The sequence below is a fragment of the Rana temporaria genome, chromosome 2 (genome assembly GCF_905171775.1).
Source record: "Rana temporaria chromosome 2, aRanTem1.1, whole genome shotgun sequence".
Lineage (NCBI taxonomy): Eukaryota > Metazoa > Chordata > Amphibia > Anura > Ranidae > Rana > Rana temporaria.
In genome coordinates, this window is record NC_053490.1 from 100,814,432 (window position 1) to 100,830,854 (window position 16,423).

The window sequence follows — 16,423 nt, forward strand, 5'->3', positions numbered from 1 at the left end:
TTTGGAGTCCTGGGTTCACTTGTAACTTTTCTCTGTCAGTATGTAATTGTTTCCTTCCACAATAAAAAAACAAAAACATAATGGCAGTGCTGGCAATTCTGAAATGTTTCAGAATTCCTGGACTGGTCAGGCCCAAGATTCTATACATACAAAAAACTAAAATAACAGAATAAATGACATGCAAATTCATCTATGTATTTCCCGCTTAAAGGGGAGCTACACCCAAAAGGTGAAGTTCCGCTTTAAAGCCTCATTCCAATTTTCGCTCTGACTGCTTAGGCAATCAGAAGCTGAAGTTCTCCTCCTCCCCTCCCTCTTGCAGTCCTCTGGCACACATGACAGGTCCCAGAAGACTGCAGGACCATTTTCAATGTGCAGCGCTGCTCGCGCATGCGCAGTGGGCACGCAGTTGTCAAGCTGCAAGATGTCAAAGTCGGGTGACCATAGTTAAAATACCAGAACCAGGAACAGAGGATACAAGACAAAAACAATGTAACCTACCTATATTTGAGACCCAGGGAAGATCAATTTTATATACCGGTACCCTTTGTTCTATGCATCAACATTATTTTCAATTATAATCTTAAAATGAAAATAATAATAATAATCTTAGCAGGAATCCTAGGGTGCCACAGAACCATGTTAGAGAAAGGTTATTCTAGAGCTGATTGTTAGCCCCATTCTGGTCCGGCTGCAGTGGCGTCTCCAGCTTTCATATTTAGGGGGGGGCACATGGGGGGACAGGGACAAAAGTAGGGGGGCCAACTATAAAATGCAATTATATATATATATATATATATATATATATATATATATATATCCTGGGGCCCTTTACTACGATCCCACTATGGGCCCTTTCACATGTTCTGCAGTGAGCTCCCTTCCTACTATACTGGGGCCCCCCAGGGTGGCAGAAAACAAGAGATATGTCACCAGCACACCAAGAAAATATAAGGGTCCAAAGCAGTGGGAGAACTATCAGGGTTGCAAAGGTTGTCTTGCCACCGGGCCCTGGTGTTCTGCCACTCCCCAGCTGTCCTGTCCCTGCTATCTGGTCTGGCGTCTGTCTCCTTGGCAGCGGCAGCAGTCTATTAGGACCTAGTGCTGGTGACATTATGGGTGCATGCAGGGGAAGGCTGGCACTATTGGTTATAGAGAGCCGAGCCCCCAGCTGGTCACCTAGCAGCAGTAATGCTGTATAACCTTCTCTGTTGACATGCTGATCGGCATGTGATCCAGGTAATGCTCCCAGTCAGATCTAATAAACACAGTATTTATTAGCATCAAGAGTACAACCACATAAATATAATCAACCGTATGATCAGCAGCCATGTGGGCTCTATGCCTGTAAAGTGTGGGCTTTGATCAATAAAATCACTGATATTTATGACTAGGATTTGACTGGGAGCATCACCTGGATTGCATCCCGATCAGCATGTCAGAGAAGGTCCACTGCTGCTAAGCAACCTGCAGGGAGCTCAACTGTCTACAACCAATAGAGATGGGCTCGGGTGTGTTTGAAATCCCACATGCCCGATCACGCCAGGAAGCCGACACTCCACAGGGCTAATCAATGTATGGGCTGCCTAAGAGCTAAGACCAGCCATAGACAGTTTAAATCTCAGCAGAAACTGGCTGAGATTTGAACCATTAATGAGCAGATTCTCTTATAATTATCACTAGTGGTTGCTGTATAGCCACTAGTGATAATCACTGTTTGTCGGGAGAATACAATTGCTGGGCAGGAGGGATACCACTGCCTGTTGATGGGGGAATCATGCAAGTTTCTTTCCTGCAATCTGTGGATGCAGGAAAGAAATTTGCACCATATATTATCTGCCTAACTGAAAGTGAAAGTAAATTGTGAATGTTTTGAAAGAACAGAAGAGGGGGAGGGAGACAGATCAGGGGGGACAGAAGGGATGGAAATAATGTAGTTCAGTGATTACAGTGTACTGCAGTCTGCAGTGCACACACTTAAACACGGCCCAGGCTAGAATATCTGGTTGTGTGAGTGCTCGCATTATGCAGTGTCGGCGAGCACAGGGAGGGGGAGGAATTCCCCGCAGAGCTTACCGGGGACACTCTCCCTCTCGGGGAGAAAAATATAAAAATTGAAAAAAAAAAAAAATTTTTGGGGGGGGCACATGGTGGGGCACAGCATGATGTTGGGGGGGGTCAGGGCCCCCTCTGCCCCCCCCTAGGGACGCCTCTGTCCGGCTGGTAGGTTAATCTGCATCTACCAGGGCATGCACTAAAGTGTGTGAATGGGACATGAAACAGTAGACTTTAATGGGACAAGAATTACTGACAATGGTAAAATATGCTTAGCAGACATGCATAATATGTGTTTTCTGTATAAATGTGGGTAATATAAAGGGGGAATGAGCTGAGCTTGTCTCTTCATCCATTTTTATATTCCCAGTGGTCAAAATTAGAATTGTAAATCAGCAACTACTGTAAATGTTCTCTGGGAAATGTAATTTAAGCTAGTGTCAAAATTTATAATTACAGCAGTTGTCGGAACATGGATTACTGTTTATTGAAGCATTTACAGCATACAATGTCACAAATATATACAGCAAACATTATATTTAGACTACACTAATAAGCAAGCCAGCACCCCTGATTCATATATACACATAATATGAAAATGAGATTTCTACATTTCTAAGTAGGCTTTTATGCCTTGCATATATTGAGCAGCTTCATCATATCTCTGTATATAGGTCTTCACTTTAGCAGTGATGTCTATGGCTGGAGTGATGCTTGCTTATGGGGACATGGCTTCTGGAGCTGAACCCTCCCTTATGATGATGGTGGTGCTGGTGGTGGTGGCCACTAGCTTCATGGGACTTTCCTGAAGAATGGTGTTTTCCTCCACAACTGGAGTGCAGGACAGCTGAAATAAATGGATAGGTTATGTCAATATGGTAAGATTTGTCAATTCAGGCAATATGTAAACATGTCTAGGCAATGTAATTCAGAAGACAATGTGCTACTTTAATTAAAGATTCATTAACCCACCCTCCCTAGTCCTTTTATCTCTATATTTTAGAATATAAAGATAGATGTAGTTAGTTTCAGGTGGCCTGTGGTTGGCTGAAATTAAAAACTGTACATCATGATCTGTGCACAGTATTATTAATCCCAAAATCATTAACACATAATAGTTTAAAGTATAGTATCTGTGGTAAAAATAATTAATATAAATGATAAATTATTCATTAGTAAATAAACTATAATTCCAAATTTTCCAACACTAATGCCGCGTACAGACGGTCGTTTTTTGTGATGAAAAAAAACGACGTTTTAAAAAACGTCATTTAAAATGATCGTGTGTGGGCAAAACGTCGTTTTATGTCTTCAAAAAAACGACCAAAAAAAAATTCGAACATGCTCGAATTTTTTGTGTCGTTTTTCAAAACGTCGTTTTTGTTTCACAGAAATTGACCGTGTGTAGCAAAAAACGACGTTTAAAACGACGTTTTTAAACCCGCGCATGCCCAGAAGCTAGTTATGAAGTGAGCTTCAATGGAAAAAAGTGGTGAAACGTAACCTCACTTTGCTAGAGCATTGTGAAAAAACGATGGTGTGTAGGCAACATCGTTTTTGAAAATGATGTTTCAAAAACGTCGTTTTATTTCATGATTTAAAACTTCGTTTTTTTTCATCACAAAAAACGACCGTCTGTATGCGGCATAAATGTGGGAGGCATAGAATTCACATCAATACTGTATGTGAATTCGCACATAGGTTTTTATTATAAATGGAACTAATCGTTTTACTTACAAATGTTTACATGTCCCTCTGCACTTATCCTGAAAAAAGAGAAAATTTATAAAAAAAATTAGCATGAATTTAATTTTGTAAAAAAATTCTTACACCTATGAACATTAACTGGTAAATAACAAATAAACAGACTATCAGGCAGAAATCCAGATAACAAGCAATTGTGCTGCAAGTTTGAAAATGACTTGCTAAGCTATGGCTAGACTTGCCGGGCTTCACAACTTTGTTGCACAATTGCAGCAAGTCCGCATTGCAGGGCTCCAGATCAACTTTCTTTGCAAACATTCTGCAGTTCTGCTGCAAGTTCTGGTTCAGTTATGTTGTGCAATAATCATCCCACCACAGGGGTCACTGTGGCTAAATGTTCATGCTGTAGACTTGCAGAGCTCTTGCAGTAGACTCACCAATGCAACTTTGCTCTTGTTAGAGAATTGCGATGCTAATTTGCTACAAATTGGAAGTGTCAACTCGAACTTGTGCTTCAAGTGCTCTGCAAGTGTACAACTTGCCGGTGAAAATTTGCAGCAAGTTAACAGACTTACAAATCAACACTGCCACAAATTTGTGGCAAGTTATATTTGCTATCTTACACATAAGAAAATACAGACTCCTCGCTTCTGACCCTTACATACAGTACCTGTCCATTTGAATATTGCTGCCCAATTGTGACAGATTAGCAAACATATTTATGTCTGGAGGAATTTATAACTTTTGCAGACCCCCAGATTATTACTCTTGAGGTCCATACTGACATTTACATTCTGGCTCTGCCACACAGCACAGTCAGGATGGTGACCTGACTTTCTCTGATGCAGCTAAATAACACAGCTAGGCCAACTCCCTACCCCAATCCAGGCATTGGATATTAAAAGAGCAGCAGAAGACTGATGAAGTAATCTCTTTGTTTTATCTCCCAGTTAGCATGTTCCTTGCCTGACATCTGAAGTACATACCTGTGCTCTTCTCCTTCCAGCATTTTCTTATATGTGGCAATCTCAATATCCAGAGCCAGTTTAACATTCATCAGTTCCTGGTATTCTCTTAGTTGGCGAGCCATGTCCTGTTTGGCCTTCTGTAGGGCAGCTTCCAATTCAGACAATTTTTGCTTGGCATCCCTGACAGCAGCTTCACCACTTTCCTCAGCTTCCCTGATGGCAGCTTCAATTGCAGCACGCTAGAAATGATTAAATAACATGTATTCTTTTTTTAATCTGATAAATTGAGTATCTCCTGTTTTGTTTTATTTGTGTTCAATAAGCTTAACAAAATATTGATGAGCAAAAATTATCTCAATAAAACAAGTGCTGAAAATGTTCCATTTATATCAACAAGAAAACAATAAACTACAAATTACAAAGAAATTATACTTTTTTATATATCCAATCTAAAAATGTGAAACAAAAGACATTTCTGGTCAGTCTAAATCTGGAAAAAGATAACATTAAACATTTATCTAAACAAGCGCAGTGAAACTGTTAAAAAAATGAAATCAGAGGCGCTAACAATATTGTAAAGTTGGTCATACAATTATAAAACAAACTCTGGATTTATACCTGTGATTTGGCACATTCAATTTCACTTTTAAGTTTCTGAATTCTCCGATTGAGATCCGCAATCTCATTTTGGCTGTTCTGTAGATCATTTCCATTTCTTCCAGCTGCCATTCGCAGATCTTCAAACTGTGGATAATAAAAAAAAAAAAAGAAGAAAATTCTGAATATTTGTGGACACCAAATGTTTTATTTCCATTTGTTATTCCATGCACCATTTTATTTGAAGGCTCATGTCTTATAGGAAAACTGTTTTTTTTTTTTTATTATATCAAGATATAAAACTACTATTTTATATTGAATTATCATAGGTAGAAGATATCACCAGAAAAAAAGATTAACCCGGATGTTTAAATTATATCTAACCCACCCCCCTCCCAATATATATATGTATCAGATTACCAGTACTTTGATGTGGTGGCTGCATTCATTTTTCTTTTTCATGCTGAAAACATTTTCAGAAAGTAAAGAAAATGTGTTGGTCTTGCCAGAAATGCAGTGTCTTGGTTACTTCTAGTGAGTTGAACTGAGCGCACAAACAATGTTTTCTTCATTCTGTAAACTACTAATCCCATCCACTTACATGTAATAGAGATAGATATTTGAAGTAATGGTAAAAACTATGGCTCCCTGCATAGAAACAGTAGAGTGAGGGAAAGAATAGTTTTTTTTGCAGTATTGCCAAGTGAAAAAAAAGGAAAAAAAGGGCAAAATTAAAACAAATGCAGGCATCACATCTATGGGTCTGTAAAATGTGGTATAATAAATGTTTTGGAAGAGTTGCTCTTTAATGCATTTTAACTTTGGGCTGAACTATACATAGCATATTATGTTGTTTTTAAGGAAAAGGGTTGCCTGAAATCAAAATTTTAAATTATGATCTATTATACAGATGGGCTCAAGCTACCCGGGTGGCAGCACATTAATAATGTTTTTACACTGGATAACTGTACTGACAGCATTAGTCTCATTAAATTATTATACTGTTTTAAAATAAACCATGGCAGAATATCGGCAGTGGTGAACATATACCATTTTTCTCTCAAGCACTTATTCAAACTATTCAACTATTCATAACTGCTTACATCTATTCTGAATTACAATGAATGGTGATACCTGTTGCCTTGTAGCTCCAATTGTAACAAACTCACCCTGGATTGGTACATGGCTTCAGCCTCGGCTCTACTTCTGTTAGCAATCTCTTCATATTGAGCTCTGACCTCAGCGATGATACCATTGATGTCTAGGTCTCGGCTGTTGTCCATGGACACAAGAACTGAGGTGTCTGAAATCTGAGCTTGGAGTTGATTGATTTCCTGCAAATTTAGAAAATATGTACAGCAACTACAGTACAGCTTTATAAATAAATTAAGAAATGTGCTTATGACACGAAAGGATCAATATTTACCGCATCATACAGGGTCCTAAGAAAGCTGATCTCATCGCTCAGGGAGTCAGCCTTAGCCTGAAGTTCAGCTTTAGTCATGAAAGCAGCATCAACATCCTAAAGTTAGATATACAGAGTTATTTGTTTTATTAGTGTTGCTTTAACAGACAATACAGAAAGCTGTGACTAATTTTAAAATGCTTACCCTCTTCAGAGAAACAAACTCTTTCTCGGCACCTGTTCTTCTGTTGATTTCATCTTCATATCTGTAAAAAGACAAATTTTTATTTTTACATATGTCCTTTACATACTAAACAATCTGTAAATTATTAACTGTTTCTAAACCACTTGAGTCCCCAGTGCCAAATTAAAATGGTGTGAGTAGAGTGACTATTTGTAACAGCACTGGTGAAGGGGAGTGAACCACAACTGCGGATGCAAGGATTTCAATGCGATTCTCTATGTGACAACTCAGTATTAGCCCCAGGCGTCACTCCTCACAAACAGGAGCCTGGGGGATCTCTACATCATCTCTCTGTCACATAAAGAAAGGCGTTGAGCTACTAAAAATGGACGCATTACAACATGCGACCAGAGGTTAGCGTTTAAAATTATATTATGCACTAAAAGATTGCAATGCACAATTGTACGCTAGTGATTATGAGTGTTAAATAGCATCGTGCATTAGGTGACTAAGGGAGAAGGTATAGTATACGTCAACCCCTAGCATAGAAAGTTTAGGCGAACATGTTCCGCAACTTTAGGGGATAGGCCCATATACACGTAGCACTTATGTCAGCACGTAGTAAATAAGCGTTGTTGAGACAACTAGTAGTTACATATTAGTAGCAATTTATAGTTTAGGTACTTTGAGAGTACACATAGTAAATAGGAGTTGTAGCGACAACTAATAATTGCATCTAGGAGGCAATATAGCTCAGGTAATAATAGTTGCATTTGAGAAGCAAATATAGCTGAGTTAGTAATAGTTGCACATGAGCGGCAAATATCGCACAGATTATTTGAGGGTAAATGTCCCTTTAAGATAATCATTAGAAAACAGTCCTTAGCACAACAGTATATCCAAAATAGTATGTTGATAGCCACAAGACATAATAAATAACAGCAATTGTTTTAGATGGAACACAAGCAGTAGATCTTCCTATGGCACAATAGCTACTTATCCGTGTGTAGGCTTCAGTGTAGAGGATAGGGATTCCGTGGTGTAGGGTATTCAGCAAAGGCCTCAAGGTTGTCCCCAGCAATGTTGTGTAGTAGTAGGTGCAATAGCACTAAAGAGGTAGTTGTTGCCTGGAGCGGTGTTGCAGCATGGGGAGCGAAGGCCGCCTCGACTCAATAAGGCTCTGATGCTAGCTGGCCATAATGTTGCCCATTGTAGTAGCGTGGCCGGAACGGCTGACAATAATAGAACAGGGGCTGTATCTCCTTTGGATGCCTTTATAGGCAGGAGATCAGGTGCAGTGCATCGCACTGAATTCAAACAAAGCGCCATGTACGGGGCACGTCCGCGTTCCACGCTGGAACGCTTCATGGTGCGGGGCGATGACGTCATTGCATGAGCGCCGTATGCGCTCCAGCATGGAACGCATTACGGCGCCGAAGGCGCCTGTTAATAGAAGGAACAGCCAGCGAAGGAGCGGCTGTTACACTATTTGTCCCAGTGCTGAAACTGAAGGCTGTCAATGACAGTCAGCATTCAGTTCTAAGCCCTGGAGCTAAAATGATCATCTCCTGGACCTCTGATGCTTCTATAGTCAATTCCTTAGCAGCGTACTGCAGAAACGAATGCCAACACTATGGGGTTGATTTACTAAAGGCAAAAATACTGTGCACTTTGCAAAGTGTAGTTGCACTCTGCAAGTGCAATTGCTCTGGAGCTTAGTAAATGAGCAGAAGCTCGTCTGACTTCCATCATCCAATCAGGTGCAAGCAAAAATGCATTTTTTTACTAAGCTCTGGGGCAACTGCACTTTTCAAAGTGCACAGTCTACTTGCATTTAGTAAATCAACCCCTATGCTTCTGTTTAGTATTTACTTCGGAAGTGAAATGTCACGTCACTGCACTTATTCTTAGTATGTAGGCCCAGCCAGGGCTGTTGCAGACAGCAATAAATCACTATTAAAAATGATCTGCGGCTGCACAGCTGCATGATGGTGTGGATCTGGTCTCTACTTCATAGATCCAGACCCCCCTTCATGGAGAAAAAAATTGTTAATAAAAATTAAACAAAAAATTATTTTCCCTTCCAAAATCCTTACAACAATGATGGTTGGATGATTGGGATGATGTTTGCATCAATTGCGAATGTAAGTGAATACAATGTCATCTTCAATTTTAATTTGGAAGCAAATATGAAAATGTCGCCATTGTAATCATTTGTGCCCACGTCAACAAGATTTAATCTTACTGTAATATTGTGCAAATTATTTCTGTAAGCCAATTTCCCCCTGCATGCATTGTAGCATCAACAAGGAATAAAGATTTACTAAATTGTATATGAGTTTTACCATATTGCTACATTACCTGAAAGTTGCACTTTGATATGATTTTAATCAGCAGACTTGAATCAACATATTTTGTGGTAAATATCTGGGGATTCTCAAATTCTGGGGCTACACAGCTATAACACCCACCATTTGAGTGAAAGTTATGCTGAGAGCTGACATAAACACACTGGCAAATGTGACAGTTACCACCAGAGGCATGCCTTAAATGTAGCATACACTGTAGGTGTTTCATTTAAGGATTTTGATTAAGGATTTAATAACATAAGGAACATTTCTAACAAGCTTTATTTTGGGAAGCAGTTTAATTGTGAGCTTAGTTCTGCTTTAAGAATTAGATGCTAGGATTTAAGGACTAATACTAGAATTTCCACATTGCCAGTCTGAGCCTGGCCCCAAAACATGGAGAGGGTAAAGCTTTACCGTTAGATGCAGGGTACTCCATAAATGTATGCATTAGTGTGTAATAGTATTGGTACCTTCTCCTTATTTCTTCTACAGTCCCCTCCATGCTGTTCCTCTCTGCATCCAGGCGAGCTCTCTCACATTCCAGATTCTCCAGCTGTCTTCTGAGGTTGCCAATAAAAGCCTCAAACAAAGGTTCAATCTGAGATCTTGCTGTGTTCTGATCTTGTAGAATAGACCATTTGGTCTCCAGCATCTTGTTCTGCTGTTCCAAAAATCTTACCTGTGTTGAGAGTATAAAATAATTGTCTATGGGTATAGAAATGGAGTAACATACAATAATATTCTGTATGTACTTTCACATGAACCTAAACCAGATTGGATTGGCAAAAGCATTTTATTAGAATATTTTCTATGTTCTTTGTCTGAGACAGTACAATTTACTACAGAGAATGCACATCTATTTTTCCATTAATAAAACAGTTCACTAGAATGAACTGCATATCACTCATGTGGAAATTGGTTCATTTAGGAGGCTGAAGAACTTATGTTTTCATATTTTGATTTAAAGTCAATGAGGCTGATTTACTAAAGGAGTTCAAAATCTTCACTAAAATTATATTTACTTTAATTATTCAATAACGTGAAAAGCAAATTCCTGTTAATTATAAATATACAATAATGTGCAGGTGCTTTTCACGTGTTTGGATAATTGAGGTGAATAGTAACACAACTTTTGAATTACAGTTCTCAAACCCTTTAGTAAATCAGCCCTATTGAATTCATAGTCACTATATTAAGGGCAGTATATTTTCATAGACATGCTGTGTATGACATTTTAAGTAAAGTATATACTGGGAAATAATGTTAAGTAATTTGCAGAAACCTGCTGATAATTGTGGGGACAGTTATACATAATAACATCAAACTGCACTGGTTGATTATGCAAAATAAATTGTACATTTAGGGACACAACTTTAGGACTTTAACCACTTCCGTACAGGGCACTTATACACCCTCCCGCCCAGACCAATTTCAGCGCTGTTGCACTTTGAATGACAATTGTGCGGCCATGTTACACTGTACCCAAACTAAATTTGTATCATTTTGTTCCCACAAATAGAGCTTTCTTTTGCTGGTATTTGATCACCTCTGGGATTTTTATTTTCTGCAAAAAAAAATAAAAAATGACAGAAAATGTTGAAATTTTTTTTTTTGTTTCAGTTATAAAACATTGTAAATAAGTACGTTTTCTCTTTCACGGATGGGCACTGATGGTACTGCACTGACGGGCACTGATGGGCACCGATGAGGTGGCACTGATGTGGTGGCATTGATGGGCACTGATGATGGGCACTAATATGCGTCACTGATAGGTGGCACAGATGGGCACTGATAGGCGGCACAGATGGGCACTGATAGGCGGCACGGATGGGCACGGATAGGTGGCATGGATGGGCACGGATAGGTGGCATGGATGGGCACGGATTGGCGGCATGAATGGGCACGGATAGGCGGCATGGATGGGCACTGATAGGCGGCATGGATGCGCACTGATTGGCGGCATGGATGGGCACTGATAGGTGGCACAGATGGGCATAGATGGGCACTGATAGGTGGCACTAATGTATGTGTTGTACTAATGGATGCCAATGAGTTCCAAACAATAATGCCTGCCAATCAGTGATGCCCATTGTGGGCACTGATTGGCATCCATTATTTGTGATTGTCATCCCTGGTGGTCTAGGTTGGCATACCTGTGGTGGGCATCCCTGGTGGTCCAGTGTGGGCATCCTCAGGGGGGCTGTTCTGATAATCGATTAGCACAAACCCCCCCTGTCAGAGGAGCAATCGACCGGCTCTCCTCTACTCGCATCTGTGCTTCTGTAAAGATAAAAAAGATAAAAGATAAAAGCAGACGGCTCCCCACACACAGAGGCGCACACCCAGGATTGACAGACATCAGGCAGGAAGTAATATATGGACTTAGGTCAAGATAATGACTGCAAGTGAGAAGAGAGTGAAGTGCAAATTCCTGGACAATTATAGCCAGATTCAGTAAGACTGGCTTAAGTTTGTGCGGGCGTAGCGTATCTCAGATACACTACGCCAACGTAACATAGTGAGGCAAGTACTGTATTCACAAAGCACTTGCCTCCTAAGTTACATCGGCGTAGCGCAAATGGCCCGGCGTAACCCCGCCTAATTCAAAATAGGCAGGTAGGGAGCGTGTTGTATGTTAATGATTCGTGACCCCATGTAAATGAGGGCCATTGGTACGACGCATGCGCGCGCATGCTCAGAATCATGTCGCAAACACTCCTTGCTTTCAACGTGAACGTAACCTACGCCCAGCCCCATTCACGTATGACTTACGCAAACGACGTAAACGACGTGAAATACGACAGCTGTTCCGATGTCCATACTTAACATTTGCTGCGCCATCTTTTTGGTGGTTTATCTTTACGCCTGAAAAACGCCTTACGTAAACAGCGTATCGGGCGCAAGTACGTTCGTGAATAGGCGTATCTTGCTCATTTACATATTCTAGGCGTAAATCAGCGTACACGCCCCTAGCAGCCAGCGTAAATATGCAGCTAAGATACGACGGCGTAGGAGACACGCCAGTCGTATCTTAGCAACATTTAAGCGTATCTCAGTTTGAGAATACGCTTAAAGATACGACGGCGCAGATTCGGACTTACGACGGCGTATCTACTGATACGCCATCGTAAGTGATACTGAATCTGGCTATTTGTGTTTGAAAGAAAAAGACAAAAAGAAAGAAAGAGGGAGTAAAAGAGAAGAGGGAAAAAGGTGCCTAAAAGGAGAAGGAATTGCTGTAAAGCTGAGTGCGTGTCAGTGAGAAAAACTAATGTGGAAAATACCTGTAGAGTCAATAATGATGCGTGTATGCTGTGCAGTGCAATAAGCCGAATGCCTGAAATGAACAGGATGGACAGGCATCAGGCAGGAAGTAATATACTGTATAGACTTGGGTCAAGAAAATGACTGCAGGTGAGAAGAAAGTGAAGTGCAAATTGCTGGACAATTAGACCCGGATTCACATACATTGGCGCATATTTATGCCGGCGTATCGTATCGTTTTTACGCTACTCCGGCGCAGCGCGGAGAGGCATGCACTGCATTCAGCAAGCCATTGCTCACCAAGATGAGCCAGCGAAGGCGCAGGCCAGAGTAAGTGTAAGCGGGCGTGACCCCATGCAAATGATGGTCCGAGCGTGTCGCAGTGGTTTACGTCCGGTGTATCTTAAACGGCACATGTGCCGTGACGTGAACGTATGTCCCGCACCCCTCTGCGCATGCTCACAACTACGCATGGCATAACCCCTAAGATACGCCAGCCCACTGCCTACGCCCAGAGCATAAATACACCCAGACATGCGCCCGTCGAGCGCAAAAGTACACCAGCAGCTTGTCTTCCGTGGTGTAGGTACTTTTGCGTTCTGAGTGATGTCTGCTCCAGAGACTGAGAGGGAGAGGAGGAAAAAAATATTTTCAGCTGAGGAGAAGGCAATCCTGATCTCTGCCATCTCAAGGTACGATGTGTACCTCCATGGGGCACAGCGTGGCATGACCAGCAAGGTCAGGAAAGAAGAGATCCTCCAGGAGGTCACCCTGGAGGTCAATGCCCTTGGACATGAGCGAAGAACCTCTAAGGACATTGGTAAAAAAAATAAATGACCTGCGTCGTCTGGTCAGAGATAAGCTGGCCAGGATGAAGAGGCACACCAGGGGCACGGGAGGCGGACCAGCCAGTACTATCAGGCTCACTGCCGGTGAGGAGGTGATTGCCAGATGTCTGGAGAGGGAGCAGTTGGGCCTGGAGGGCTTTGACTCCGGTGACCAGGCCTTGAGGACAGGTAAGTGTGTTTTATCCCCTATCCGGTGTGTAGCATGTGAGGGGGTAGAAGGGAACATGTGACAAGTGTGTGGGTCCACCAACATGTGAATGCTTTGTGTCATCCACAGATGTGCTGGAGGGAGCGTGGCCATCGTCAGCTGCTGGACGACCCACGCCATCCCCGGAGGAGAGTGCCCACACCTCTCTAGAGGAAGTTGAGAAGGAGCATGTGGATCTTGAGGGATGTGTCTACCTCGAGGAAGAGAACATCTTCCCTGGACCCTCCCAAACCTCCCCCCCATCAGGTAAAGCCCGTCAACCTCCCCCCCATCAGGGAAAGCCCCTCAAGGGCCTCCCCCATCAGGGAAAGCCCCTCAAGGGCCTCCCCGTACAGACGGGCCCAAGCCTCTCCCCCCATGAAGGCTTTGCATAAGACAAGGGGTGTTCCCGAATCCCTACAACAAGGGCTTGCGAGGGAACAGGCCCGCCAGACGCGCCACATGGATGCTATTGCCTGTGAACTGCGCCGTGTGGCAGACAGCTTGGCCTCTTCAGCCAAGACCCAGGCTGAATGCACAGTGGCTGTGCAGGGCACCGCAGCCACTGTGCAGCAGTGCCTCACACAGCAGGCTGAGCAGAGCACCTCAATCTCTGACAGCCTGCAGGATGTGAGTGCTAACTGCGCTGCTATGGTGACCTGCATTGGGGAGCTGCAGGCCACAGCAGCAGGCCTTGTGGCAGAGGTGAAGAGCCTGGGAGTGGCTATACAGGCCAACACTGCTGCAATGGAGGCGGAGGGACAGCAGACCAGGCACCACCAGCGGCACACCACCACCCGCCAGCTGCGGATGCAGGCGCAGACGAACGCTGTCTTCACCCGCATTGCCCTTGCGTTGGAGGGCAGGCAGCCAGCATCTGCCAGGAGTGACAGACCAGGGGATGATCCTCCTCCTGATTCCCCCCCACCCGAGGCTCCCCCCAGACAACTGAGGAGCCGGAGCCGTGGCACCAGGCCTGGCCCACGACAGGGCAAATGAGTGCTTTTTTTTGTTTGCTCAGATTATGAGCTTTTTTATTTTTGTAGTGACTGCACACGGTCAGCAGTGCAGGCTACAGTGTGACTGGTGTGTGAAAGCTTCCGGCACTGCGTCGCTTTAACTGACAATTGCGCGGTCGTACGACGTGGCTCCCAAACAAAATTGACGTCCATTTTTCCCCACAAATAGAGCTTTCTTTTGGTGGTATTTGATCACCTCTGCAGTTTTTATTTTTTGCGCTATAAACAAAAAAAGAGTGACAATTTTGAAAAAACCCACAATGGCCCGGATTCAGATAGGAGAGCGGATCTTTATATTGGCGTAACGTATGTCATTTACGTTACGCCGCAAGTTTTTCAGGCAAGTGCTTTATTCACAAAGCACTTGCCTGTAAAGTTGAGGCGGCGTAGCGTAAATCACCGGGCGGAATTCAAAGTCGGCGGGTAGGGGGCGTGTATCATTTAAATCAAGCGCGTCCCCCCGCCGAACGAACTGCACATGCGCCGGCCGGTCGACGTAAAAAAAAAAAGCGCCGGGTGGTCGTTCGTTTCTGAATGTACGTAAATAGTAATTTGCATATTCCTCGCGTAAACAAACGGAAGCGCCACCTAGCGGCCAGCGTGAAATTGCAGCCTAAGATACGACGATGTAAGACATATCTATGCGTAACTGATTCTATAAATCAGGCGCATAGATACGACGGTCGGACTCAGAGATACGACGGCGTATCAGGAGATACGCCGTCGTATCTCCTATCTGAATCCGGGCCAATATTTTTTACTTTTTGCTATAATAAATATCCCAATTTTTTTTTTTCAAAAATATTTTTTATCTCAGTTTAGGCCAATACGTATTCTTCTACATATTTTTGGTAAAAAAAAAATCGCAATAAGCGACTGGTTTGCGCAAAAGTTATATCGCCTACAAAATAGGGGACAGAATTCTGATTTTATAAAAACATTTTTTTTACTAGTAATGGCGGCGATCTGCAATTTTTATTGGGACTGCGACATTATGGCGGACACATCCGACACTTTTGACACATTTTTGTGACCATTCACGTTTATACAGCGATCAGTGCTATAAAAATGCACTGGTTACTGTATAAATGTGACTGGCAGGGAAGGGGTTAACACTAGGGGGCGAGGAAGGGGTTAAATGTGTGCACTGCATAGTGTTTATAACTGTGGGGGAAGGGGACTGACTGGGGGAGGTGACCGATCTGTGTCCCTATGTACAAGGGACACAGCATCGGTCTTCTCTCCCTGACAGGACGTGGATCTGTGTGTTTACACACACAGATCCACGTCCTTGTCTGTGTACCTGCCGATCGCGGGTACCCGGCGGACATCGCGGCCACCAGGCATGCGCATCGATACCGCAGTGATGCGGCGGGCGCGCGCGCCCCCCAGTGGCCGGAGGAGTCATAGATCAGAGCGGCTGTTCTGCTGATTCATCGTTCTTATAGGCGACGGGAGGGGACATCTCTCTCCCGCCGCCATCCGGTGCTTCTCCGGGCTCTCCCGTGCCATCGGAGGGGCCCGGAGAAAGAATCGGATGGCGAGCACAGAGATTTCCAGTCATCTCTATGACCGTCGTTGTACTGCGGTAGGTTGGCTCTCCTGGACAAATCGCCATAATTGTACGTCGGCAGCTTTAAGAGCTCTAGGGGGGCACGCGGGCCACGGCACGACGCCGGAGCTGATGCACGTGGCCGGGAGCTACGATGTGCGCCGACCACCCATGATCGCTCCTGAGAGAGACATAATGGGGATCCCTGTTCTGTCAGGGGAGGAGAGACAGATCTGCTGTTCCTGGTGATCAGGAACAGCGCTCTTTCCTCCTCCAGTCACTGCACTCC

General features: G+C 43.3%; 1 protein-coding gene across 1 annotated transcript; it reads right to left on the reverse strand.

The window, feature by feature from the left end:
- Positions 1-2,707: 2,707 nt before the first annotated feature.
- Positions 2,708-9,968, reverse strand: LOC120929286 (keratin, type II cytoskeletal cochleal-like). The gene is made up of 8 exons (XM_040340612.1): positions 9,735-9,968; positions 6,935-6,995; positions 6,751-6,846; positions 6,494-6,658; positions 5,346-5,471; positions 4,746-4,966; positions 3,793-3,821; positions 2,708-2,902 (listed from the first exon to the last, which is right to left on the reverse strand). The coding sequence occupies exons 1-8, from the start codon at positions 9,914-9,916 to the stop codon at positions 2,739-2,741; spliced, it is 1,044 nt and encodes a 347-aa protein (XP_040196546.1). The 5' UTR covers positions 9,917-9,968; the 3' UTR covers positions 2,708-2,738.
- Between the last annotated feature and the right edge of the window lie 6,455 nt (positions 9,969-16,423).